This window comes from Eutrigla gurnardus (genome assembly GCF_963514095.1).
Source record: "Eutrigla gurnardus genome assembly, chromosome: 1".
Taxonomy (NCBI): domain Eukaryota; kingdom Metazoa; phylum Chordata; class Actinopteri; order Perciformes; family Triglidae; genus Eutrigla; species Eutrigla gurnardus.
Genome location: NC_139915.1, coordinates 28,316,574 through 28,343,187, shown reverse-complemented (window position 1 = coordinate 28,343,187; position 26,614 = coordinate 28,316,574). Strand labels below are relative to the sequence as shown.

The window sequence follows — 26,614 nt, the reverse complement described above, 5'->3', positions numbered from 1 at the left end:
ACAGACGGGACGAAGTTAAGCCTGGAGAGAAAATTAACATTTGCCATTAATCTGCTGCAGCAGCAGCAGAGAATAATCCTGTACATCCAAGAACTTGGGAACACAGAACTTTCCAGGAACACAGGAACCTCGTTGTCGTTTGTGTTACACAAAGAATTTAAAACCCCGAGGGAGGAAGCTGTTCTCACCCTGCAGAAAAACCCTCAAAACACTTTGAATGGCAAAAATGAGGAGTGTTGCATCATCACATTGTGTCCTAAATGGTGCAACTAAGATCAGAACTGCAGGACTGAGCAGACCTGATCCACATTCCTAATTTTGGGAGACAGCGTGAGATTATTGGAGTGATTCATTGGTGGGTGGCACTTTGTTTTCTTCAGAAGTGAGTCAGTGTGTGTGTGTGTGTGTGTGTGTGTGTGTGTGTGTGTGTGTGTGTGTGTGTGTGTGTGTGTGTGTGTGTGTGTGTGTGTGTGTGTGAGAGAGTGGTCAACTTCCTCTGACTGCCTCTTTCAAGCATCTGAACCCTGTTGTATTTGTTTCTTCTTCTCCTCTCTCCCTCACACATCGCGCACACAAACACACAGCGAACGGAACTGGAAGTGAAACCCTGCATCTGTATCTGCTAACGTCTCAGATCTGTGCTGTGAGGGAGTAACGGGGTGAGATGTGTGTGAGATCAGAGTGTATTCACGGCTGAGTGTTCAACGGGGACAGAGAACAGAACAAGTGTAACAAAAAACAGAGTGAAACCATAAAACTAAACAGGACGGACGCCTCGAGAGATCAATTTCAAACACACAGATGTGCTCACACGTCAGTCACAGACTACGAACAGTGCAGCGGCACTTAATCTATTTAAATTGCTGGGATTTTGGCGATCACCGATATTGATCTCACCGTCTCGGCAGCTACTTCACCGTGGGTTATATAAATACTACAAGGCGAGGCTGTTTCATCAATGTAGCACGATTCACATCAGCCAGGTTCAACGTGCTTTAAAGGCATTTCAACTTCTTTTTTTTTTTTTTAAAGTGTGAACAGATAAAATAAAAGTAGAGCTAATCCTGACGTAGAAAACAAAGTGATGAAGACAACATTAGAAAGCAGCCAAACAGAACAGGGTCAGAGGAATTTATATGCGTGAGGAGACGTGAGGCTCAGTGTGTGTGTGTGTGTGTGTGTGTGTGTGTGTGTGTGTGTGTGTGTGCGTGTGTGTGTGTGTAACTAAGCTAAATTGAGAGACGTTGATGACTGGGCTCGGCTGTACGTGTGACCACAAGCAGGGAGGTGACACTTCAACAAAACTACAGACTGAGATGGGAAATTAAGACCCGCCATGTCACATGACTTTCCAAGAGTCAGGAGCTCAGCTTCCTCAGGAAGTAAACTAATACAAAATTAACACGTATAGGTTTGTGTTCCCACCCTAAAGGAGATAAAAAAAGCAACAAACTGTCTGTGATGATCTGATTCATCGAAAATGAATAATCGATGAATCAGAATCAGGAGCTCGTTGCGACATCTCAAACGGGGAGATTTGCCGGTTTTCAGACGTCGGTCATCAAAGTAAATTCTATGTTTTGGGGAGAGAAGGTTGCAAAGCAACAAAACGCTAAACAAAAGATGGAGACATTGATCGAACACGACGACAGAGTTTGATGGGTATTTGTCATCTGACATTTTATGGACAAGTAATGGGATTCATAGAAAACGTTAATCAATAATGCAAATAGTTTTGTTAGAGTTAGAGTTTTGTATGTTACATATAAGTCCCATAGCAAGTGGAGGAATCATCTTTATTATTTAATCTATATCACCGGGTTTTGAGCTTCCATTCAAATCCTTCTTTTTCGTCTTTGTCCGGTTATGAAAGTTTAATTTGAAATCAATTCATTTCCATTTTTATTTGATGCCTAAACTGTTGTTTTCTATCAATTACTGACGTATAACTGCTCATATGTGTGGAGGTAATCACAAGAACGCACTGATAGGATCACATTTAAAATTCAAAAATAATTTGATGGTAAATTCTAGTAATAATTGTAGTAAAAGTAACATTTTGCTGGAAGTAGCTCGGGTCCAGGTGAAGCAGCAGATTCACCTATTTCTGAGAATCCTAACAGAATGAAGGCAGCTCTGTATTCCTGCATTCTTGCACGAAGTGGTGAAGCTGCATTCTTCTTCAGCGCGACCGGATGACTGAAGTTACAGTGGAGGTGACTATTTGCAGCCGAGGCCCGCTCCTCTCCGGCGGAGAACAGCTGCCGTACAGGATTTATTTCAAACATTGTCAAGATGCCTTCGACGCAATGTCATTCCTCACACTGGCGCACAGAGTCGGCTCTGTTCTCCGGCCATTCCCCTCATTATTCCTGCTCTTTCTGCCATGTGACGATTTCAAAGAAACAAAACACGTTTTCCTCGGATGAACTTTTGACCCGGCGTTGCGTAAGAGCGCTTGGTTTTCTAAAGTGTGAGAGAGAATGTAATGTTTGATCCACATTTCTTCTTGGAGCGGAAAGCGCGGCAGAACAAACGTGACGGGGAGATTCTCGTTTCAGCATCGACTTCACCGGGACGAAACAATAGTGCAGTGTTTCCTCACGGTAATGAGATGAGGTAAACGAGAGGCACAGAGAGGGATGAAGAAGATGGGGGAGGGAGGGGGGAGAGAAAGAGAGGCAGATGTACATCACAGGAACTTTCAGGTCACTTCTTCTGGTAGTTCACTTCATCCTGAGGATGTTTAGGAGAATCTGAGTTATGTGCTCAGCTAATGTGGAAAAGAGGAAGGTGTTTAACGTGTTTAACTCAAAAGCAAAAACGTGGAGGATTGTGTTGAAAAAATCCCATCCATTTTTATCTATAAAACAGGGAAAATATTAAAAAACAGCAGGAAGAATTCGCTATTTATACTTCATAGGCAGGAATGAATGAATTGTTGATCGTTAATGTATGCAGGGAGACCTTGTGATTTATAATCTGCTTATTTAAGATTATTTGATTGTTTTTCACAACAATGGATGTGACATAATACAAGTATTAGTTTCTTAACAAAATTTAAAGTGATCCCAGTGTGTTTTAGTGCCATTTTAAGAGTTTTAAGCATATTTTGATGATTACTGGGATAATATTGTGAATATTTTGACCAGGATTGTCGTGACATCATCCTGTGTCTATTAGTAGATTAATATTTGGGGATTGTGTGCCTTTTGTCTCCACATGTTTTATCAGTACATCGTCCCCTCGTCTGCACTTGAGGAGGAGCTGATGTGTGATCGCGATGAAATGCCGTCATTCCTTCCACTCGGCCCACAGAGTCAAACTCCACCAACATGGAGAGACACAAGACCTGATTGTTGAGTCAAATATCAAACTGACCACGGCACCGCCGACTCGACCCGGGGATCAGACACACATTTGGAACAGAAACCACAACTAGAGCCAAACAAATAGTCCATGTACTGAAAATAAAATTAAAGTATTTTCTAGAAAGTCGGATCAGAAGCGAACTAGTATCCTCAGTTAAGTCCTAGACAGTACTGCATTAGTTTAGGTCCCACTCTGGTCAGGGTTACTGTATGTGCACTGCTCGTTGAGTTTTATTGCTCTTGTATTGTTTCTGTTTTATTTGTTATTCTAATTAGTATTTTCCATACTTCTACATGTTTCAATTTTATCCATTTATCTTTACTCATTTCTGTTCTTGTGCTGCTGCAACACCTGAACCTCCGCTTTGGGGCTCAATAAAGGCTCGTCATATCACATTAATCACCACACATTAATCACCACACATCTACAACTGAACCCTATCCACACACATATACACAGTTTATAAAGCAAAGAGCATTTATCTGACAAATGTGTTCGTCTGCACCAGCCTGCTGTCAGTAGTTAGCTGCAGTTTCTACACAGACGAACCAGAAGCGAACCTGAGCTGGCAGACAGTATGCACCTGACAGAATGGGCCACCAGGTCAGCATCTCTCTCTCGCTCGCTCGCTCGCACGCACGCACGCACGCACGCACGCACGCACACAGCATCTGAGCCTTTCCACTTGAATCTCTGCCAGCTCACTGCAGCACTGCAGACTCAGGTGTGGCCTCACAAAAGGGCCTTTTCATCAATAACTCACAGTGTAACACTAAAGACAACATGGAGGAATAAGTTCACATTTACATGTTGACTGAGTATTAATTGTTCAATAGCGCAGGACAATATATATTTATATATATATTATTTTATATATATAATTATATTCCTATCATGCTGGATCTTTTGCTTCAGAATTAAAAATAAGTAATTGTCAAAAATTGGAGAAACTTATGTTAAACGTTAAACATGAGGTTTGAGTCGATATTTCACACAGCAAATAGTAAAAAGAATAAATAATAATAACTAAAAGTCATTCGTCAGACCCGGAGAAGTAATAAGGTGGTCGGGTGTTTTGGAGCAGATTTGGTGGCATTCCAGTCCGCCGCTGGCTTTGATTGTGACGGAGTGACCCGAGTCAATTTGCCTCCCTGTATAGGATGTGTTTGACAAGCGCTAAGTAAATGTGCTCAGCCATTAGGAAAACAGGCCTATCTTTAAGAGCAAACACTAATCCCACTCACTCCAGAAGCCTGTGTCAATATGCTATTTCTCAGTGCCAGAAACAGGCTTTGATAACCTGCTGTAGCTTCACAGGGGAAATCTCCCTCCGCGTACTTATGTGATATCAGTGGTGGACGGACGTCCCGGAGCGCTCATTGAAGCAAACGTTTGCTTGTGGTGCTCGAAGCGCCCCAAAAAAACCCATATTTATCACAATTACATCACTGCTGTCGCATAATTAAAACGTGCTGGTGTAACATCCATAATAAGTACAGATTAAGCTACTTTGTTGTAATTTAAGTTCCCATGTTGCATATGTCTAAGGGCTTTTATTGTGAAAGATAAGCACCAAAGGCCGGAGGCAATAAGATGATTTTTCCAAATCATTAAATATTTACTTTATGACCGTGTGTGTTGCTGCTCTGCTCACATTAAATATATTATTTGAATGGATTTTTTCTCAATCACGCCAAGAACCATTTTCTTTCAGCCATAATTCCTAAATAAAACTGCCCACATTTGCATTTTTTAAAAGCAGCTTTTTATTGTTGTAGTTGGTTTGTTTAACTACTTTATCTGGTCCAGATGTTTCCAATGTGAGGGGTCAGGTCCCTTCAAAGGGTCACCAGATAAATCGTAACGCTTGTGAGATCATTAATGAGAGGAGGGGGAAAAATCTGGTTCATATAGGTTGTTTTTTTACTACTAACACTTAGTGACATTATAATCTAAGATATTAAACTCTGGAAAGGAACTACATCTATCAAAGAAATGTAGTGGAGTGGAAGTATCAAGCCGCATAAAGAAACTCAAGTAAAATACAAGTGTTCCAGATTTGACCTGAAGTACAGCACTTGAGTAAATATGTTCTGCAGCCAGAAGTTAAAAGAAGAGATAAACATGTGTCATGTTATAATAACTTAAGCACATGTTACATTTTCTGGACTTTATCATGATCCATGGCGCTCCTCTTTTCTCTGACATAACGCTCCACATGACAATCTAGTGCCACTCAAAGCAGAAATGAATGTTATTATTTTCCCAAAAGCAGGAAACGTGAAACGCACAGCTGGGCAGAAATACGACCGAGAGCTCTCTGCAGGAGATGTTGAAGGAGATAACTCAATTGTAGGTTACGAAGAGGAGGCATCCCCATATAAAACCTCCTACACACACACACACACACACACACACACACACACACACACACACACACACACACACACACACACACACACACACACACACACACACACACACACACACACACACACACACACACACACACACACACACAGAGCTGTGTGTTTTGTGTGTCGCTTGGTGAGTGTGGAGGTGTGCCATGAGGGATTTATGGGGCGGCGACAGCAGGAGAAACCTGTCCAAATCGCAGAATTTGCATTCTTACTGTGTGTATGTGAAGATACAAGTGGTCGGCATGGAGACCGTGAAACTTCACAAAAACAACATTCGGGATCCTGTCGTCCCTCTTCTCGACCCTGGAGCCGCTCAGTGTGAAGAGAGGAGACCAGAACCAGTCCAGACATCCGCAGAAACGGAGAGGAAATGCAGGAGGCGTAGAAAGAAGCTTCCCAAATCTGGCCTCCATACAGCGGAGCGGAATGCACCAGGGAGTGAGGGTTGGAAACATGGAGTCACGTCCAACGCGGTGCGTTTGGACACAAAGAGAAAGTGAGGGAAGAGCAAGAATCCTCACACAGCAAATTACAGTCTTTATGTCGTGGTGGTCTTTCAGCGTAGATCTGAAATGAGTTCATTCATCATCAAATCGACAGAAAAATCTATTTACTGTCATTCCTCAAATAGAAATGGTAAATATTCCTTTACTCTTTGACTAAGACTGCTCAAACACAATCGATCAATATGACTTAAAAACGCAAGGCAGAATACTCTGGATACCAAAATCTGGTCCCGTTTGCCTCCAGATTCTAAATGTGAATCTGATTAGAAAGAATACCACACAACAAACATCATTTACAGTTTTTGGTCACATGATCACATCCTTTTTCTGGGCTGCATGTCATGTGACCTTACTTTTATTATTAAGATTATTTTCATTATGGCTGAATCCATAACATATCAAATAGATAGAAAAGGTCAAAAGCCATTTTTTTTCACCCTGGACCAAGAAAATCTGAAAATCCTCATAACTGAGAAGCTAAAACAAGGTTGCTTCCGTTACTTAAACCATGAATCAATGATACATGTTTTCTGTTGACTGGTCCATTAATCAACCAGTCATTTCAGCACTAAGCTATATATTTTTAGGATTCAATGCTATTACCTCTGACATTTTATAGACCAAATGATTCATCGACTTGTCAGGATGAAAACAACTGTTAGCTACAGTCCTTCCCCTAATGCATGTGCTTCACAGACTTAGAATTTAATTCCTGAAACGGGTAAATATACCGACTTGTTTTCCTTTGGCCCACTGTAATTACAGGCTGCAACATAAACCCTAATGTCCTCCCGAGCGATGAAACTCAATCCTGAACGCTGGAAACGCTGACAGAAAGTGCAGGAGGTCACGCAGTAAAAGCTGTGCGCTGGAAATGAAAATGTCTACAGGCGTTAACAGTGCAGGACAGCAGGGATTACTCAACCGCGGGAATATAAACCTTCACTCTCTCCAAGTATTTATAATCTCAACAGTGTCCTCGCACCGACAGTGCAAAGCTGCTGCTAATTGTTATTACAGATCAGTCACTGCCGGGTCGGGCCTCGGCTTTCCTCCGTTTCCCGAGGCACGGCGGCGAGCTGATCGCACACGGGTCGATTACAACCCACGTGAAACCCGAGGAGGACGGATTCACATGCGAGGATGGTAGAACTGGTCACAGTGGAGTTTTGTGGGGAAATTAAAAAAGAAAACATTTTAAAACAGGTTGGGGATGTTTAAATGCCTGTTTATGTTCCCATCATGTAAGCAAATTTCACACAGCAAGTAACAACTCATCAGCAGACTTGCTAGGATCAGGGCCCTGCAGCATTTCTGATCCGTTATCTTACATAATAATCTGTCTGCGTATTAAAATGCATTCGTGCTAGCTTTGAAATTAATTTATTTGAGGTCGACAGCCATCATTAAACTTGTCGAGGTGAGTTTGTAAATGTTTGCCTCTACTTTGAGAGCTTGGCTATCGCGTCGATTATCGCTCCATCTAGGAAACCTTCTGGGGATAAATCCCGGCTGTGTACCCGACACCGTCAGCGCTGTTTGAGCTTTAGCTGGCTGCACACTCGGTAATGGAGGTCATCAATTTATGTATCTGTTCATTGAGGAATACCGGCGAGCAAACAGCTGCGAGGCTGCAGACGGAGACAGGTCCTGGAAGAGAACTGCAATTCTTTGCTGACGGCTGCATTTGCTTCACTGTGGTTGTGTTGAATCTCTAAATGGAATGTTTTCATAACCTTCAATAAATGTTTTTTTTCCCATTATAAAGCTTTATAAAACCAGAGGGGAGCAGCAGATCATGGTGATAATTCGCTGTAGCTTCATAACTTTAGATTCTGCAGCTAGCCCCAATGAGCTAGCTCCCTTAGCACCAACAAGCTAACTCACCTAGCACCAATGAGCTAGCTCACCTAGCACCAATCAGCAGGCTCACCAAGCACCAACGAGCTAGCTCACCAAGCACCAACGAGCTAGCTCATCTAGCACCAACGAGCTAGCTCCCTTAGCACCAACAAGCTAGCTCACAGCACCAATGAGCTAGCTCACCTAGCACCAATCAGCTGGCTCACCAAGCACCAACGAGCTAGCTCACCAAGCACCAACGAGCTAGCTCATCTAGCACCAACGAGCTAGCTCCCTTAGCACCAACAAGCTAGCTCACAGCACCAATGAGCTAGCTCACCTAGCACCAATCAGCTTGCTTACGGAGCACCAATCAGCTAGCTCACCTAGCACCAATCAGCTAGCTCACGCTACATCTCAGCCAAGGAAGAAGCCATCATCAGTTACATCTCCGAGATCTCCAAAACTAGGCAATTCACAACAAAACAACCTAGATTATTAAATAGCACTACAGTGAAGAGGAAAAATATGTTTTTAAATTTTGTGCTGAATTGTCCCTTTAATCTTCGGTTTGTCAGTAATCTTTAAAAACTTGCTACATTTGGAAGGACGGGGCGATCACTGAACAATGATGTTGGTTTCAGATTGAAGTCATTTCATCCTTCTGTCCACAGGTTTACATGCACAAGTGTTTACCTAAAGAACTAGACTGACACCGTTCTGACTGTTGCCTCTGACAGCGTAAAGCTTCGGTAATGACAGTGTGGAAAGCTCCCTCTCTCTCCTTATAACAAATACTCCCAGGTGAGGTGTATAAGCCCCAGTCGACCTCCTACATCAGCTGACAGATGAGTGTGTTTACGCGTGCGTGCGTGCCATGACCTCTCCGTCATTAGCCGACGCCCAGGTCATGTTGGTTAAAGCTCCGTCCACACGGTCGGCCATGTTGGAGCAAAGTCAGAACAGGTGGTCTCATCGGGGCCGCGCCCCATATGTAGGCCACATGTCGAGCATTAGCCGGCCGGCCGGCGCCGCGGTGCAGCCAGGTGAGGGGAGTGACTTAGCACAATCAATACGCTAAAGCTGAGCCACGTGGTCGGAGCAGGAAGGGGGTCAATCCCATTAGTTAGATCTGAGAGACACAAACGCTGGTCCAATCCCGTGCAGCTCCAAGAATAGCCGCCGCCGCCATAGTCGTACAATACACACATATCTATCCGTCTTTAGAGAAAAAAACTAAACAGGATCAATAGGGAAAGTTTGTTAGAATTTAAGTGGTTAATCTGAAAAGCTGGGCCCGCCCTCAACTCACTTCAATGCAGCGCTAGGTAAGCTACTAGCATGTGACCTCGCTGCACTCGTCACAGAGGCGTACTATGAAGATACCCTGCAGGGTTTTGTTGTAAACAAACACGGTCATATTTAAATTCAGTGTGTGTGTGTGTGTGTGTGTGTGTGTGTGTGTGGGGCGGATTTGCTTCGAGGAGATTGGACGAAAATAACTGATTATCATTTTGGCCTCATCCTGAGGTTTCTTCCATTTTAAATGTTCAACTTCTGTTATTCCTCGACGGACAGAGGGTGTCATATGCTGCACAGATTGTAAAGGCAAATATGTGATTTTTGTCAAATTCATGCTGTATAAATGAAACCGACTTGACAAACTGTCCCACAAATCCTCCATGAAATAAAACGGACTGAGTGTACGACATCAAAGCGAAAAAGCCGCTGCATACAGAACATAATCCGGTCCTTCAACGATTTAAGCAGAAGCGTCGCCGACTCTTAGAAGCTTTATGACAGAAGGGAACCATATCTCAAACCACAGAGTCATTGACACTACAACAGGCAACTCTTCCAGAGATGTTTTCTCTGCAGCGACATGAGAGGGACGCGACACGTGGAAGACGATAACGCCACTTTATAATCGCTTCCCGTTTCCTGCAGAGATAACGTATCGGGGTATACAAGTCCAATCTAATCTTTGATTCAATAAACAAAACAAAAACCCAAATGAGCCGATGAGATGACCACCTGCCATGCTAAACTAACTTTCCTCCACTTGGCAACAAACAAATCTAGAGACAACCCACCGGAAAAACACACAGAGCAGGAAATATCTTTCCGTGAGCGACTTCTTGCTCTGAGCGGCGGCGACATCCCTCGTTTCCTGCTCCCTTCCAGATGTGTGCTCTTTTCACACTCTCGTTTAATCACACACGCACACACACACACACACACACACACGCGTGCACACACAAGCTGCTTTCAGCATTTATGTAACTTTATTGATACTCAAAATCATGAGGATGGAAAATCTGCTGGATGAACAAACAGTCTGCGAGCTCCTGGAGGAGGGTGAGACCTGGGTTCAGATTTTAGGCTCAAGGTAATTCATTTGGATTTGAGAAGAAATAGATTAGAAACATACAATAAAAACGTCTTTCTTTCCGTTGCTGCCACACCTTCAGCAGGAGAGCAGGTTTTTATCAACATGTGACGAAGTTTCCCAAAAATCAGAGGAGAGTTTCTCAGGAAGAAAACATCTGGCCAGCTGCAGATGAACAAAGTCACAGAAGGGAGTGCAGGAATCCAGTAGGAGTTTCTTTCCTGAATGAAAATGACTGTAAGGCTGCAACTAACTATTATTCATCCAGGCCGTTCATGAGGAAACATTGTATTTGAGCAAAGAAACGGTTACGCCGCTGACAACACAGAGTCCTGTGTGCTCCCGAGTCCTTTAGTTTCCAGATGACAAAGAAGAGAGCAGGTCCACTGTGTGATGGACTTAATACAGAATAAAGCCTTTCCTGTCCGACTCGCTTCTATGTGACACGCTGCTGCAGGTGTAGCCGGGGCAGGAGGGCAGCTGGTCGGGTCTGACAGCTAAAGCTGACTGTGGTGTGTGTTCGTGTGTGTGTTTGTGTGTGTGTTCGTGTGTGTGATGCTGACGAGGCACCTGCGAACTCTGGCGTACCCCGGCATAAATAAAGAGCCTGTGATGGGACACAGACAGGCACATTGTCGGGCTGCTGCTGCTGCTGACGGCCGACTGATAAAAGTCTATCCAGAGACAGATCAAACATTATCCTCAGTTCTGCACAGATGCGGGGCTGCAACTAAGAGATTATTTAATTAGCTATTAATCTGCAGATTACTTTTTAACTCATCTTAAATTATTTTAAAATGATATATACACAGATACCAGCTGGAAACAGAGAATGTTTGGCATTGTTTCACTTTTCTTACTTGAAAAATGACTATTAAATAATTAATTGTTTCAGCTGTACACAGACGTACCGTGACGGTGAAAACTGTGGTGTTGAATGTACGATTCACGTTTAAATAACCTGCAGAGTGCAAGAGACCCAACTGGAGGAAAGTTTTGTTTTGACCTGCTACACAAACAATTAGAAGTCAAACAAATCCCTCTGAGCCCTCGATGAGTCTCTGTGACCTCTGACCTCAGGCTGTTACAGTCAGAGCGAGAAGCTGCGTCGACGCTGTCTAGTCGTACGTAACTCCTCTCTCCCGGCCTGCGGTACCAGTCTGCGTGGATGCAGGTTTAGAGGCGTTTGGCACCGGACCGGAGAGATAAACAAACGGGGGATGGGTAACAGCTGGAGCTGAGCAAAATGCCATTTGTTGGTTAGAGTGCAGCTACACTGACTCGTGTTCGTCTGTGTATATTTGTTTATTTATAACCATCAATCAATATTCCTTAATGATAATTACAACTGAAAAAGTGGGCACAACTTGGCTAAATGAAATAACTTTGGCCAATTTCAATTTTAATCTGTAGTAGGAGCAGTTTTAACCACAGCTCTCATTTTAGTAATGGCTAAAACTATTCATATCAAATGCTTTCACTAACACTAATGATTTGCTTCCATCATGGAGGGTGAATAAAGGACTGAATGATTCATTCATCTCCTGACTAATGATGATTATGAGCTTTATAAAGAACAGAGGAAGGACACAGTCATCTAAATGAGGTGAGGAGATCATAACCTCATCAAGCTGTTCAGGTAATCTATCTCATTTATTTTACACTCAAAAGGCAGCAGAATCAATGAGGACACACTTATAATCCCAGCAGAACACTTTCAATGCAAAACTCTTTTTAAGATTATTATGTTTGACTATTTCGTATAGCCTAAGAAGATTGCTAAGTCCTATGTATTGTCTCTGTCAAATGAATGAATAAAAACATTTCTCCCGAGACTAATCTCTTTCCAAATCAGAGTTTCTGTGAACTCACATTTCATTTGTAGAAACATGTCACTTTAAATCCAGCCTTGGGGACAGAGCGCTATTTTTCTCTGTATTTCTGTTCATGACAGTCTTTAATGAACACCATTTCCCATAAGCCCTTGGTTAAATGCCTCATCTTGACAAACGAGGACTTAATGTTTTTGGACAGGCAAGATAACAGCCAAGAAGTAAAAAAAAAAAACGTCTTTACAAGCGAGTGTTGAGAGTTTCTACTGATACCTATGACGATGACGTACGCACCCGTGTTTTTAACTTGGTTGAGACCCCGAGGGGGTTTCAACGTCAAACAGTCGGAGCTTCAGGGAAGTAAACCAGAAACACAGGAGCTTATTATTTCCAGGAAGGCCTATGAAAGAAACTGAATGAGAGATTGCATCGGCGTCGACAGAAGCTCAAAGAACGGAGGTGAGCTGGATGTGAGGGGGGAAGGCTTCTGCTCCATATTCACCAAGTTAGTGTGGGTGTTAACAAGTGGGAAATAAGAAATAAATAAAAGAAAAATAACAAATCAGCCGTCCCTCCATCATATGGGACAATCCCGAGCAAACAGCTAAAAAAATACAGCTTGAAGTGACATCATCCTCACATCACCGCGAGGAGGGAAGTTGCTGGAAAACAAATGTGATTCTTCAACCTCAAGTTGCTGCACAAACATTCTGTGGTGAGTCGCTTGTGTAACCTGCCGCTGTGTGTTTTCTACTCTTCAAACTAGTCCAGATAAACCAGGCACTCGAGACCTGCACCTTACATGTGACTCAACTGGAGGCGGTGCAGGCTATAACCTAGACACTCAGTTTCACCTCGTTTAAAAAAACACACACACAGAACTGGAACTTTACACTCAACCTAAAAAGGAGGCACTCGATCTTTCCCCCTCCGTGTCCCCCGGCCCGAGGAAAACAACACTTTCAGGGTACAGTAAATCTGCCTCGACCCCGCCCAGTTGGGGGGAGATCCCAGTAATACGCACTAATCCTATACACAGTACTAGCGGGGGGCTCTGAGGAGGTGGTGTGTTAAATGCGTAGTGAGGTAGCGGAGGAGGAGGAGGAGATGCCGAGAGATGAATCTGCTGACCTGGGTTGACTCACACCGGGAGTGTTTCTGTTGGCCGGGAACGATGGAGGAGAACAACAGGAGCTCTGGAGCTCACCGGGGCCAACAAGGACCTGCAGGTCCTCCACAGACAGAAGGTATTATACTTTTATAGGTAAAGAAAGGAATAACAGCTACCAGGTGAGATCCAGATATGCAGACACAGTCAAGGTTCTGGTCCATCCTGAACCAAAGTCCAACATTAACTCTCTGTAAAGCTCCGTTTTGGTCTCCACCAACGGCTGAGAAAAAAATTAAATACTTGGTTATTTAGCTGCTATTTCTGTCTGGTGGTTTCAATAAACATTTTATCTATTTTTATGTGATTTTTGCCTTGAATGGTGTGGTCGGTTTTGATGTTAACATCAAAGATACTGATGAATGCAGGTTTACACGCACCTTCCTCAAAGCCGACGAATTCGTCTGTATTCACGCACATGAAAGTGGTTCCAGCCTTTGATGGTAACACACACACACACACACACACACACACACACACACACACACACACACTATTGCCCTGTGACGCCGGTCTTGGACAGCAGATCCCGATGATGCCCCGTCAGGGCGAGGTAACCCCACACCCCCCCTCTGGACCCACGGGGACTACAGAGGACAGCTGAGCTCATATTAAGCCGTCACTTGGCTCAGATGTAAAAACAAATGACTGCACTTCCTGTGAGTAGTCTTTGTTTTCAACAGTGTCAACAACCGTGTTGAACTAGAACCAGTTCCTATTTAAAATGCTAATGAGTAATATGGCCCTGTATTAGGCATTTTTCATAAAATGTCCATAAAAATCGAAATCTAATCTGTCATATATTAGGTTGCTGTAGTTAAGCCATGGTTATGGTAACCTTTTCAGCTACAATGAAGCCCCATCCTGTAGTATTTTAAACACTTTTTGCATTATCATTCCTACTTACAACATTCATTCCCCCAACGTTGCCTTAAATCATTCCTAAATGTCAGGTATTCATCTGTAAACCCCAAAGATGCAACAGGCTGACATCTGGATTCAAAGCCCAGGTAGTAGTTAAACACAAGATGATGAATGGGTAGTACAACTAAACTACAAATAAATAAATAAACATATCCATACTATCCGGGATACGGCTTCCAACCATCGATCTTAAATCCAACACTTGAAAAATAAAGCAAATGTGCTTTAATAGTCTTCAGGTACTGACATGTGAAGCCAATCCTGAAGTGCCTTCAACTTCAATTATTTCAAATAGCCAGCAGGGGGCGACTCCTCTGGTTACAAAACTAAGTATGACTGCATGGACGTTTATGAGATAATGACCCTACGTCTCACTTGATTTATTATCTCAGTAAACATTGTAAACATGAGTTTATGGTCTCAATCTCTAGTTGTAATAATCTTCAATAGCATGATGTTCGTTTAGTAAATTATGGTCCCTTTAGAATAAAATGGAGGATAAAGCAGGGTATGCTTTAGGGCGGGGCTACCTTGTAGTCCGTGTTTTGTTTTTAGAACCTTAATCGCTGTTTTTTTTAGTTCATCTAGTCGCCTAAAAAGAAATTGTAATGCCTTTTTATGGATGCACAGGAACCCTGCGCTTTACGGCTAACGTCAGTCTTATATATACACGTTTATGCAGCTTTCAAATGTGATCACAGTAAGTCCTGGATCAGGGGAAAAGCTTTTAAGTTTCTATTACGCATGTAAGCGCATTCGTCACTACATGCCATGTTCCACGTTGGCATGGAAACGAAAGAAGATAAAGACTCACCCAAACTATTTCACACAATAAATTCCAGTGCGCCGCAGTCACGGGAATTTAAAGCTTAATGTCAATTTCAGTCATATCTCCCGCAAGAGGGAAAACAAAGTGAGGAATGACAGACGGCAGATAAGAGCCATACGTCAACATCGGGTGATGCATTAGTCATATTTCACGTACGCTGGTATCAGTCTTCAATCTGCAGGTCAACTGAAGACCGAAGGTGTTGGAAGGTAGCATCAGTGAGATCCAGTCTGTCACATCCCTGATTACCTTCATTTAGAATAATAACCATGTTCAACCAAAACACTGGGACTCGCTGTGTTTATCAAACCAGGTTCCTGCTTTCATCTCCTCCAGGCAGAGTTTGATTAATAGGAGCACTTGAGCGACAGGGCTTGTCAGGATATTTACACGTAACTGCAGCTGTTGGCTGGTTTCCAAAAAAAGAAAGAAAAAAAAAAAAGACAGAAAACCCTCTTGTAAGTGATATCCTGTATCAGGAGTTTTATATATACGCTGCAGGCCTCGGGGGGAGTTTGGCCCGCGTCTGACAGTCAGCAGGAAACGTCTGTCTGCTGAGGGATTGTTGACGGCTCGACGCTGTCCTGGTCTTTGATACCTGACTGACGAACAGGTCTAGAGGCTAATGCCTGGTTAATGTGAAGTAAAGGGAAACAAGGCTGCTGTTATGAGGAACTAAATCTATTTACACAATAAGATAAGCCCCAGTTCACCTCAAACCACAAAAATGTCCTAAAATCTGAAAATCGGATTCAACAAATACACAAATCTGCCTAAATGTCTAATATTAGTTTGTTATAAAAACGTGGACATTACCCAATAGTTACACCTACGTTACCCAGAATGCAACTGTGCTGGTTTTGCTGGTTAATGTGGTCTCCAGCCTAAAGACGAGATGAGGAGGTCTGATACACTCACTTCTAACTTCACACCAACAAAACTCTTTTTTTTCCAGACCTGTCGACCCGACTCGAGAGGAAGTGACATCACTCGAGGACTTTTATCAGACTCCTTCTGGAGCCACAAATGGCTTTAAAACTACATTTTTTCCTCTCCACATGTGCAGTCGCTCTCCCACCAACACTCCAACCATCAACAACTGACTTTGATGTGGAAAACTCTGAGTTTCTATTCGAGCTAACTGAGGCACAGCTCTTTAAAACCAACGACACGTGTCAGATGAAGGTTAAATGCAAAGCTCAAGAACATTAACTCCACTTTTTTACTTCGACCAGGATTCCATGATGATTAAACCCACACAATTACTGAAGCAGATGAATAAACATAAACAGAATATATAAAAAAAACACGTGTTTATGATTCCTCCTGTGCTGCTCGTCCACTTTCCTGAATGAAGCGCTACACGGAAATGAAGACAAAGTGTTGCTATGAGGTAACTTTGGCCGCTCGCCCTCCTCTCCTCTAGCTATCTCTCTCTCTCTGCAGTAGCTCCACGGCTCCAACCCTGGCATCAAACCGCCAGCGGGCAGATACACAATCTCACTGTGCAAACAATTAAAGGCTGCTCCTCTGCACTTGAAGCGACACGCTCGCGTTGCCGCGTTGAGGATTAACCTGATATGCTTACAAATTAACCCCGGAGACACACACACACACACACACTCACACACACACACACACACACACACACACACACACCGATGAATGGCATTCCTGGGAGCTGTGTTTGCCCGAGCGAAGAGCTACCTGTTGCAAAGATTGTCATCGCGCAGGTTACTTTTGAACTTGGCTTCTAAGCTGCCGGTTTCAACTTTGACATTGATACTGGGAACACTGGGCAGTATCTTTATTGAGGAACTTAATAACTCAAGACACCATAAATGATTCAGCTGTATTATAAAAACACATTTGTACGATCCTGGACGACTCCAACCAGATGGAGAAATACCCAGCAGGCAATGTGTGCGTTTCTGGGAGCGCTGCCCTGCTCTTTGTACGCGAACGGAGTGTAAACAGCAGGTGGTCAGGTGACGCGGCGGCGAGCGATAAAGCCCCCCTCGTAAAATACGACGACAATAAGCGACTAAGTATTTGCCTTCCTGACTGGCAGCGTTGTTCGTACAGTCAGAGGCTGTTACGCAACCGCCGCAAACTCAATTGACGACGAATGAGAAAACAATCTGCGCGTTGTGAGCTCGTCAAAGACTGTCGGACTAGCGTGCGTTAAAGTGACAGGTCCCTGAAGAAGAAGAGAAGGGGAATATGAGTGGAATGTCTTGAGCGATATGAAAACAACCAGTTTCCTTCACAACCTTTGGCCGGGGCCCCTACGAGCTCCACCTTCAGACAATCTTTCCACTGTGCAGTAAAAATCACAATAACAAGAATAATGCTAGAACCACTGATAGGCCACTGGCTGTTTGCAGATAGAGAGCTCCTCTATGTGTGCGACATAATCCCCACACAGCTGGACCGACGGAGCAATAAACCTCTGTGTGGAGGCAACTGTAGGGGAGGAGGGGGGGTAACTGATGTGAAAAGCCATGAAGAGTCTCACAATCACAGCGAGTCACGTCGACTATAGTGGCAGTTTATATGGACAAACATCGGCCCACACAGCCTGAAATTCAACTATCACAGGATGTGAATCAGGCAGGATTATAAGCAAAAAAACCAAAAAAACAACCGTCAGTCTTCTGGGCAAAAAACCAGGTCAAGTCTCAAGTCAACTCAGACGAGTCTCAGATCAAGAATCTGTGTCTCATCAGCCAACATCAGCCAACTAAAAGCCTCAAAAGACGTCTGAGACCAGATCGGGGATGAGGAGGTCAGGAACAGATGTTTTTAAAAGGAAAACGTCACCTATTTCAGAGCTATGGAATACCTGATTATCATTGTAATATCTCAGAACAATAGAATAAAACAGTCAGAACACGAGACACAACGGTCATGTCTCATTGGGTCTGAATCAATGTCAAGTCCCTCGTCTCAAAAGCAAAGCCTCGTTATCGGAAGAGCGTATTCAACAAACAACAAAAGCCTTTGTATCGACTCCCAGCATGCTCGTGTTTTTGCTTACCTCCAGCACTGGCCCCGCCCCTAAGATGATCTGCTCCACTCCGCTGGCGAAACCCTTCTGGCTGAGAGCGGTCAGATGGTGAATCAGAAAGTTTGTGCTCTGCGTCTTCCCGGAGCCGCTCTCCCCGGAGATGACGATGCACTGGTTCCTCTCCCGCTGCAGCATGGCGTGGTACGCCACGTCCGCCACGGCGTAAATGTGCGGCTCCAAGTTGCCCAGCGTGTGATTATCGTACATCTTCACGTACTTGGGGTTGTAGATGGGCAGGAACTTGAAGGGGTTGATGACGATGAGGATGCTCCCGACGTACGTGTAGATCTTCTCCTGGCGGAAGCGCGAGCGCAGGTTGTCCAGCAGCGAGCGCTCGTTGAGCTCCGGCAGGTGGCAAAGGTCGGCGTGGTCCCCCTGAGGATCCGGCTGCGGCAGCAGACCGCGCTCCATCATGCGCCGGCGCTCCTCCGTCACCTGCAGCCACATCTGGAGGCTGCCGCCGTAGTGGATGGAGCCGTCCAGGTTCTTCTGCCTGAGGAGGAAGCGGTAATCCTCGCCGCCGGACAGCGGGCGGTGCTCCAGCGCCACGCGGGGCCAGAGCATCATCCTCTGCACGGGGCAGTCGCAGGGGTTCAGCACCCATTCCTCGCCGCCAAACTCCTTCACCTCGGCCAGGACGTAGCACTTGGTGCGGTCCAGCATCAGGCGCTCCAGGACGCGTTCGATGGCCTCGGCGGCCGTGGTGGTCTTGCGGGCGCTGATGGGGCAGTAGATGGTGCCCTCGGCCAGGGCGCCCGGGTAGATGCGCACGGTGAACTCGGAGTTCTCGAAGCGCGGCCGGCGGCCCAGGGTGCCCACGCCACCGACGCCACCACCGCCATCACGAGCACTCATGGCGGAGCAGGAGTTCCCATTAGCGGCAGCCGGGCTCTGGCACGTCCTCTACTGGGCTGGGAGGGGCCACCGAGTCAAGACATTCCCACTGCGGAGCAGAAGAGGAAGAACACAAATCAATCAATCAGAAAACAGATTACACAACAAACTAAATCTATAATCGGAAATAAAAGCAGACTTCCATCAAATAATCTCAGACTACAGCCCTCTGCAGACAGATTACGACATTTGTTAAATCATGACAAAAAGGCTTCAACTGCCCCCCCCCCCCCACATGCATACTCATAAAAGGATAAAGGATAAGTCATGGGGGGATCTGCAGGATTACCATTAACACACATACACACTCCCGAGCGCACACATAAGCCCTCGCCAACGCCGAGACCAGCAGCTGCCGTTCCTCTTTGCCCGAAGAAGACACAATCACGCCATTCACAAGTTCCCTCTTTAATACGCAGCAGAGGGACACCCTGGGGTGAGAGGAGGCCAACGGAGAGAGACAGAGGAGAGACGGAGCTGCTGCTCATTCTGGACACTTCTGTAGCGTTTCAGGAAAATACGTCTGAATTAATCAATTGAGCTGCTTTTTTTATTTAAGTGTCACATTTAATGCTAATGAGGCAGAAATATAAAAAACTGCACTTTTTTGGCGTTTTTGGCGTCGTCGTATCCCTGCGTTCGTCTCAGCGTTGCAGTCTTTGCAGTGCATTCCAGTTAGTTATCATGCTGTAATGTGTCTTTACGTTTCACCCCACTTTTCTTCAACACGTCTCGTCGACTTCTAATTTACAAACCGAATGTCAAAGCCGAGGAATGAGCTTCGACTCGTTGCCGTCGGCGACGGCTTCTTCCCGCAGGTAGAGAAAGGAATGGCGACACGCGCAGTTGCTCGAGTTGCGCCTTTTAATTAAAGAGTGACATGATGTTGTGGCTTCGTTGCATTCTGCTCCACGAACAGCTAAAAATGTGTGCAGGACTGTGTATCTCTGCGTCTTGTTAAAAGGGATTTCTCCTGCTGAGCATCTGTTCTAAACTGAGTATTGATGATATGAAGTGTATAAAATGCCAGTTGTGAAATGTTTGGCTGAGTATAAATGGGGGTAAGTAAGAAATGGAGCAGTATGGCAACTGCAGAAGTGAAAAGAAAAAAAGAAAAGTGAAAACAGGAAATGGAACAGGGACGCGTATAGTTGGTGTGCAGAGGGGAGTACAAAGGGCTCCTGCACCCCTGGTCATTTCCTGTCGCCCCGCGTCCAACTCTCCAACCTTCTCCTGCCATGTGTCGCCTCAGCAACTTTGATTTGACCATGAGGTGCACAAACGTGCACACAGGACCTCTTTCCAAACGCGCACACACACACACACACACACACACACACACACACACACACACACACACACACACACACACACACACACACACACACACACGAGACAAACACACACACGTCACCTATTTGGAACCTCAAACAAAGCATTTACTCTAACTGCAAACGGTGTGTGTGTGTGCGTGTGTGTGTGTGTGTGTGTGTGTGTGTGTGTGTGTGTGCATGTGTTTGGAGTACTGGGTTCGGGCCCGGCGCCTGGAACAGATGGCCAGCTTGCTGCTTAAAGGATGGGGGGGCTGCTTCTCTGTTTACCATGACACGAGGAGAACCGACTAACAGACGTCTCCTCCAGGAGAGCGCTGGCACAAACGTACCAATCACAGAGCACCTCCCTCCCGGTAACAACCATCTCCGCTGCTCTCTTGCTTTTGACAGATTTACAACGGCATGAACCACAGAGTGGACCAAGGTGACATGAGGGAGGGGCTGCTCAGACTGGGTGGCAGGATGATGTCATGTTAAGGTACATGGATGCACATTTTAAACCAATTTCTTGTTGTCATGTTACAACTATACAAGATATTATCGACCATTTCCATTGAAACACGCAAAGACAGTACGAGAAAAATGTTTTTTAACATTAACGCAGTTTTGAAAAGAGCATTATTAAAAAGGAAGGAATAATAAAACACAGTGACCTGGTTAGACAACAGGCATTTACTTCATTATAGTCAGGAAACAGATGACTTTTGGGAGATTACCCTGTAGGTGACGTAGCTGCATACACTGAAACTTTATTTCACTTCACTCTCTGAATCCCATTTTGAATGAGGACATGTTTACAGACATGTATCACAAGCTGCTACTCACTATTCTGGACTACGTCACTGTTGTTCACAAGCTATTTCCTGGATGTGTAACCGAGAGAGAGGAGAAGACAAACCACTAACACGACCAAATCAGAGGTCTGGATCGGGCAGTTTATCCCAACCGACCAATGAAACCGCCCCCGTGGATTCAGTTGTTGAGCGAGGGATGCACAAAAACCTTCTTTGTGAATGCTACTCTTGTTTCCAAGAATGAAACACCTTCTCAGATAACATTCAAACTATTCATTCTTCAGCGCTCTGCGTCAGCATTGTTCTCCGGACAGGAAAAGATACCGAAAATATTCAAACATTATCACGATTGTTGCATTTTTTCTTTAAACTGTTTAAAGTGTTGCGTCTGCACACAAACACTCGGACGCACATTCACAACCCGGCGTGCGGCGGCGACGACCTGCTCGAGGCGACGGAGCGAGCGAAGCAGAGAAAATGTTTGAGGCATGATGTCATTCCACCTGAGCGCTGCACAGGTTCGTCCCTACGGCAACTTGAAAGAGAAAAAAAAAAAGAAAAAAGGTTTGCTGTGGCCTCTTCCTTATTGCTGTCCTCCTCAAACAACTGGACAAGGAACAGATCTGGTTACATCACCTGAATGCTGTGAGTCTATCACAGTCAGGTAATCTGACCTGGAGTCTGTTTGAGGGGCCTTTCCCCCTGAAGACACAGCAGACCAGGACTGACCTCAACTGGGATTACTTGCTTCCAGATATACAATAATTAGAAGTAAAATCCCTCTTTGCATTCTCTCAGTAATCTGAACGCTGACTGTTTGGAGGTTGTGACAGGAAACCAAGGAGAGGTTCCACCATGTGACTCGGCCTCTTCAACGGCTGCCATTGTGCAGAGTGAAGGATCGAGTTTGGTCAGCTTTCTACCATGTGAAGTCATCTTTCTGAATAGGCCGTGTGTGTGTGTGAGTGAGTGAGTGAGTGTGTGTGTGTGTGTGTGTGTGTCATCAGGGCTCAGCTTGTGTGTTCAGGGCTCATAATGCTGTGTCGGCTCTTTGTTGTACCTTCAGCCACTGGGACTTTGTATGTGCGTTACACTGAGGTGTCCGACTTGCCACTGGATTGTGAATTCTCACGTCCAGCCTACACAGTTTTTTTTATGGGTTTATTTATGAATACGGTGCCATATTTACCCGCTGTGTTTGCTAGCTTCGTGTCACACGACCACAAAGTTTTCTCGCTGTTGCACATTCGGATTCTATCAGTCATAGAAATGAGTTTGCAATAGAGTTTTGCTCAAAGCTAGAGCACAACTCAGAACTTTGACTTCAAACGAAAAAATATTTTATAGTGGGGTTTCTTTGACAGTCAAACCAATAAGGTGTCTTAAAGCAGATACTGACAATAATCTCTTATGTTAATGTTTGGATCCTCCGTTAATTAAACCCTAAATTTAGAAGACAAAACAAATATTAAAAGCATCCTTCAGCTGCAGGTCAGCAGCTCTAAAGGCCACTACAGGTTTCACTGGGTGTGTATATCATTTGAAAGAAATGTACTATGCTGGGTGAATTACATAAGGACAGGTGTGTCATCTTGTATTTACTAGTACTACTTATTACCTTTTAAACACATTATTGTAGAGAAGAACCGATACAGATATCAGATATGGGCCCGATACTGACTCTCACAAAGCTGGATCAGATATCAATGATAATAGGCCGATCTGGTGTCAGATAACATTATTTTAACAAATAAGTTAGGAAAACAACGTTTAAGTCTAGCCTGATGCTGCATTGCACATAAGAGAAAGATCCCAGTGCACAATGAGGCACACAGCTTATGAGTTAAACACCGGTATTGGATCGGTATCGGCTGACACCCGAAGACCAGGTATCGGTATCAGGACTGGACAAAAAGTCAGATCGGTGCATCCCTAATTAATTGTTCTAGTGTTCAACGGTTGTGAGAATGCTTCTGGGTGGAAAAGGTTTGACATTTTGCTGTAAAGGTTTGTTTTTATTGCTGACCGAGTCACTTGTTCTCTAAATACCTTTTTATTTTATAACAAAGGGGTGTGCTTAGTTTATTGGTGTCTACTCTACTTCACGTGTAACAGAAGCCGTAAACTACGTTACAGCACAGATAAGACCCGGGTGAGGCAGGGCCGGACTATGTTATGCAGTTTACATACCACACAGAAACTCATTTCCCTGCTTTTAATAGGGCCACGCTGCCTTTAGGAACAGGCCCAACCCCCCCCGCTTGACTGTTATGGGCTTAGGAAATTACCCTTCAGACATAAAAGACATACAGTACACACAGTCATCAAAGTGACTTTAAAGGAAAAAAGGGATGGGCACGAGCTGCTAAAAACCAGAGCGTGCTTTGATTGTCATGTGTACTGAAAGTTTTACACGCCTGCAGGATTTCCAGTAAAGAGCCTTCAAATACAGTAGTGTGTATAGAGCGTTGTGTATGGAGACGATGAAGACAGACCATGTGGGAGACAGATTGTTGACCCGGATCGGTCGCCCCGACTAACTTTAAAATCAGGCCGAATTTCCACCAGATTCTGTTGTTTGATTCAGTGTAACTTCCCTCCTGGACATGGTCAGAAGATGCTTTGTAGACTTGTTTTATATTATATTGGGAGTCGTATTTTACATGATGTGGTTCAAACCGTTGTCTCGACCGAGATATAAAACGTCCTGCAGAACAGACTCCATAATGTCTGCGTCTTTCATCTGCAGCTCCAAATTCTTCTCTTTTTGTTATTTTACGTTCATGGTCGGTTTGCACAAAGTAAAACTGCCTTTTTTCTCTTATTGTCAACGCTGTCTAGTGTGAAGAAACTTTATTGGAATTGTTTTACGAGACCAAACTGACCAGAACCATACAGTGCAAGCACAAAACCCACAGGATTTACTTCAACTTTTCCAAAAAAAACAAGGTGTTAAGGGCCGGAGAGGTCAGCTGAATGATGAGCGGTAGTGGACGTGCCATACGAGCGCCGACATGTCCAACACACACATAGTTAAAACAAAAAGAAAGAAAAAGGTTGCCATTCTCTGCAACCAAATGTATCCATGTGTAACACAACTCTGCCTCTGCAGCGTCCCACAGAGAGGATTCACCTTCAGCCCCGAGGCAACACTGCAGCTCTCAGAGCGGCCTTGACCTTGTCAGGCACCGAGCCGCGACCTCCGGCTTGTTGGGAGTAACACGATAATAGCAGCCGGGACGGACAGCTGCAGGCTAACATTCATGATAGTTAAAAAATATGCAACAATTTCCTAAAAAAGTCTTCTGTCTACATTCATCAGCAAACACTTGCAGGTTTACAGATTATGTTAGCTATCAGTTAGCAAAGCCAGAGAGCGTTTCCCGCCTTTTCCTTGAAATATTTTATAAAATGAAATGATCCTGGAGAGAAAATGTCAGCGCGGAGAAGGAGAACATGTCACATTACAGAAGAAACAGAAAACGCTCGGGTAGCCATCGTGACTGACTAGCCTCAGCATGTTCCAGCTGGCTAACGCGTTAGCCCTTAGCTCGTCTAGCTAGCCAGCTAGCCCTGCAAGCAGTCCGGACGTCTCCAAGGAGACACGTGGATTATTGTCACTAACAAAATGAGTCGACAAATGAAGCAGAAGAGATAAAGCTTCCATCTCGATGATTGTGGAGTTTGATTTTGTAGCTCTGACTGCCGTCGTGGACTAAACGTTAGAGTTTATTTCAGCAGTGTTGCTGTTTCACACCCCGTCAACACTACAATAAAGGCTGCTGCGGAGTGAAAGGTTGACAGAGGTTAACTTTTCTTCGAGGCCGTGTGGTAAATTGAGTGTAACGTGAGGATACGGCCCGGCAGCCAACTGAAACTTCTCCCTGTATTTAACTCCCTGGTGAATGACCATGTTTGACGCTAATTTGGGTCAATGGAAAACGAGGAGCGAGGAGATGCCAACGCTGTAGTCAGCGTCTCTAACATTTCGGTTTGGGGTTAGTTTTTTTCTTTTCTTTTCCAAATTGCAGTTAATACATGCAAACGCTTCCTCAAATGTGTAGACTGTGCTTCAGAAGCTGGATTTTCATTTTCAGCACAAGTAGCCAAACAAAGGAAATATGTCTCAATGTCTGATTAAGTGATGGTTATAACTCATCCGTAACTACCGAAGCCTCACAGAGAAATCGATTTATTAATAAACTTTATCTAGACAACAAAACTGGAGGCTCGGTATCGGGGCAGAACTACAAAATGTTTTCTCATTTAATCAAGAACTTCAGTGCAAAAATAATCAAGATGCTCTGAGACATTTGAGTGTGTGAATATCATTATCAATTTAAACGCCATCATTGTGTATTGTGATCTCAATGTGAATACATAATATGATTGCACTGAAGGATGATAAAATGTCATACTACATTATCGCCCATGAAAACCTGTTCACCTCTCCAAGCGTTTATAAATGACTCAGATTAAACGGATCTAAAAAAAAAGCTGGTTAAAGCACCTGTGATGAGGTTTCAGATACAGGTGGGTGTTTCAGACTGGCCCTGGAAAACGTAATTAAAATCATAAAAACTTCTTAAGACAAGTTCAGCTCCATTCACCACTTTGATGAACCACTAGAAAGGAATGAGGTCAACTTAGAGGACGTCCTGAATTCACTTGTCAGTCAAAGCCCAGAAGGAAGACTAGCTGCTGCTGTTGTTGTTGTTAAGTCACACACTGACAGTAACACGGTTTCAGGGCCTGCAGACAAACAGCATTACATACTTTACTACCTCCGTGTTCACTCACACGGCTCTCGAGTCTCTACGACTACTGATGAGTAGGAAGGGCTGAAGGAGGTACGGAGACGGAGAGAGAAGATGATGTTGCCTTCCCGAAATTGGAGCTGTGGGAAAGTGAGCTTGAATTCTGAGAGCCGGTCTGGCTTCAGCTGCCGAGACATGGCCGTGCATTATTGATGCACCCCCAACAGATGGTTTATTCCAGCGTTTCAGCGACGAGCCGCACCCTCAGAACTGAGTAAACTCACAGTTATGTCCAGGAACCTCATATCTACCTCAACGTAGGTGGAAATCACCTCAATGCAAAAGTAATCGTTATCTTTTAGGTCAAACTAACGTGAAAGGACCATACTGGTCATTTACACCCGTTTAAATGACATTTTGATAATCGCTTCTTAATTACGAAGGGAAAATACTTGTAACTTGCCAGCCAATATTATAAACCGT

The 26,614-nt window shown here is 44.4% G+C and overlaps 1 protein-coding gene across 7 annotated transcripts in view; it reads right to left on the bottom strand.

Annotated features, from left to right (window-relative positions):
• myo9aa (myosin IXAa) overlaps window positions 1–26,614 on the bottom strand; it is an 86,982-nt gene that overhangs the window by 47,482 nt on the left and 12,886 nt on the right. For all 7 annotated transcript variants that reach the window (XM_084008138.1, XM_084008143.1, XM_084008139.1 and 4 more), the window contains exon 2: window positions 18,323–19,295. In XM_084008138.1, coding sequence (XP_083864264.1) covers window positions 18,323–19,207 — 885 coding nt within the window. In that variant the 5' untranslated portion in view covers window positions 19,208–19,295. The remainder of the gene's footprint in view (window positions 1–18,322; window positions 19,296–26,614) is intronic.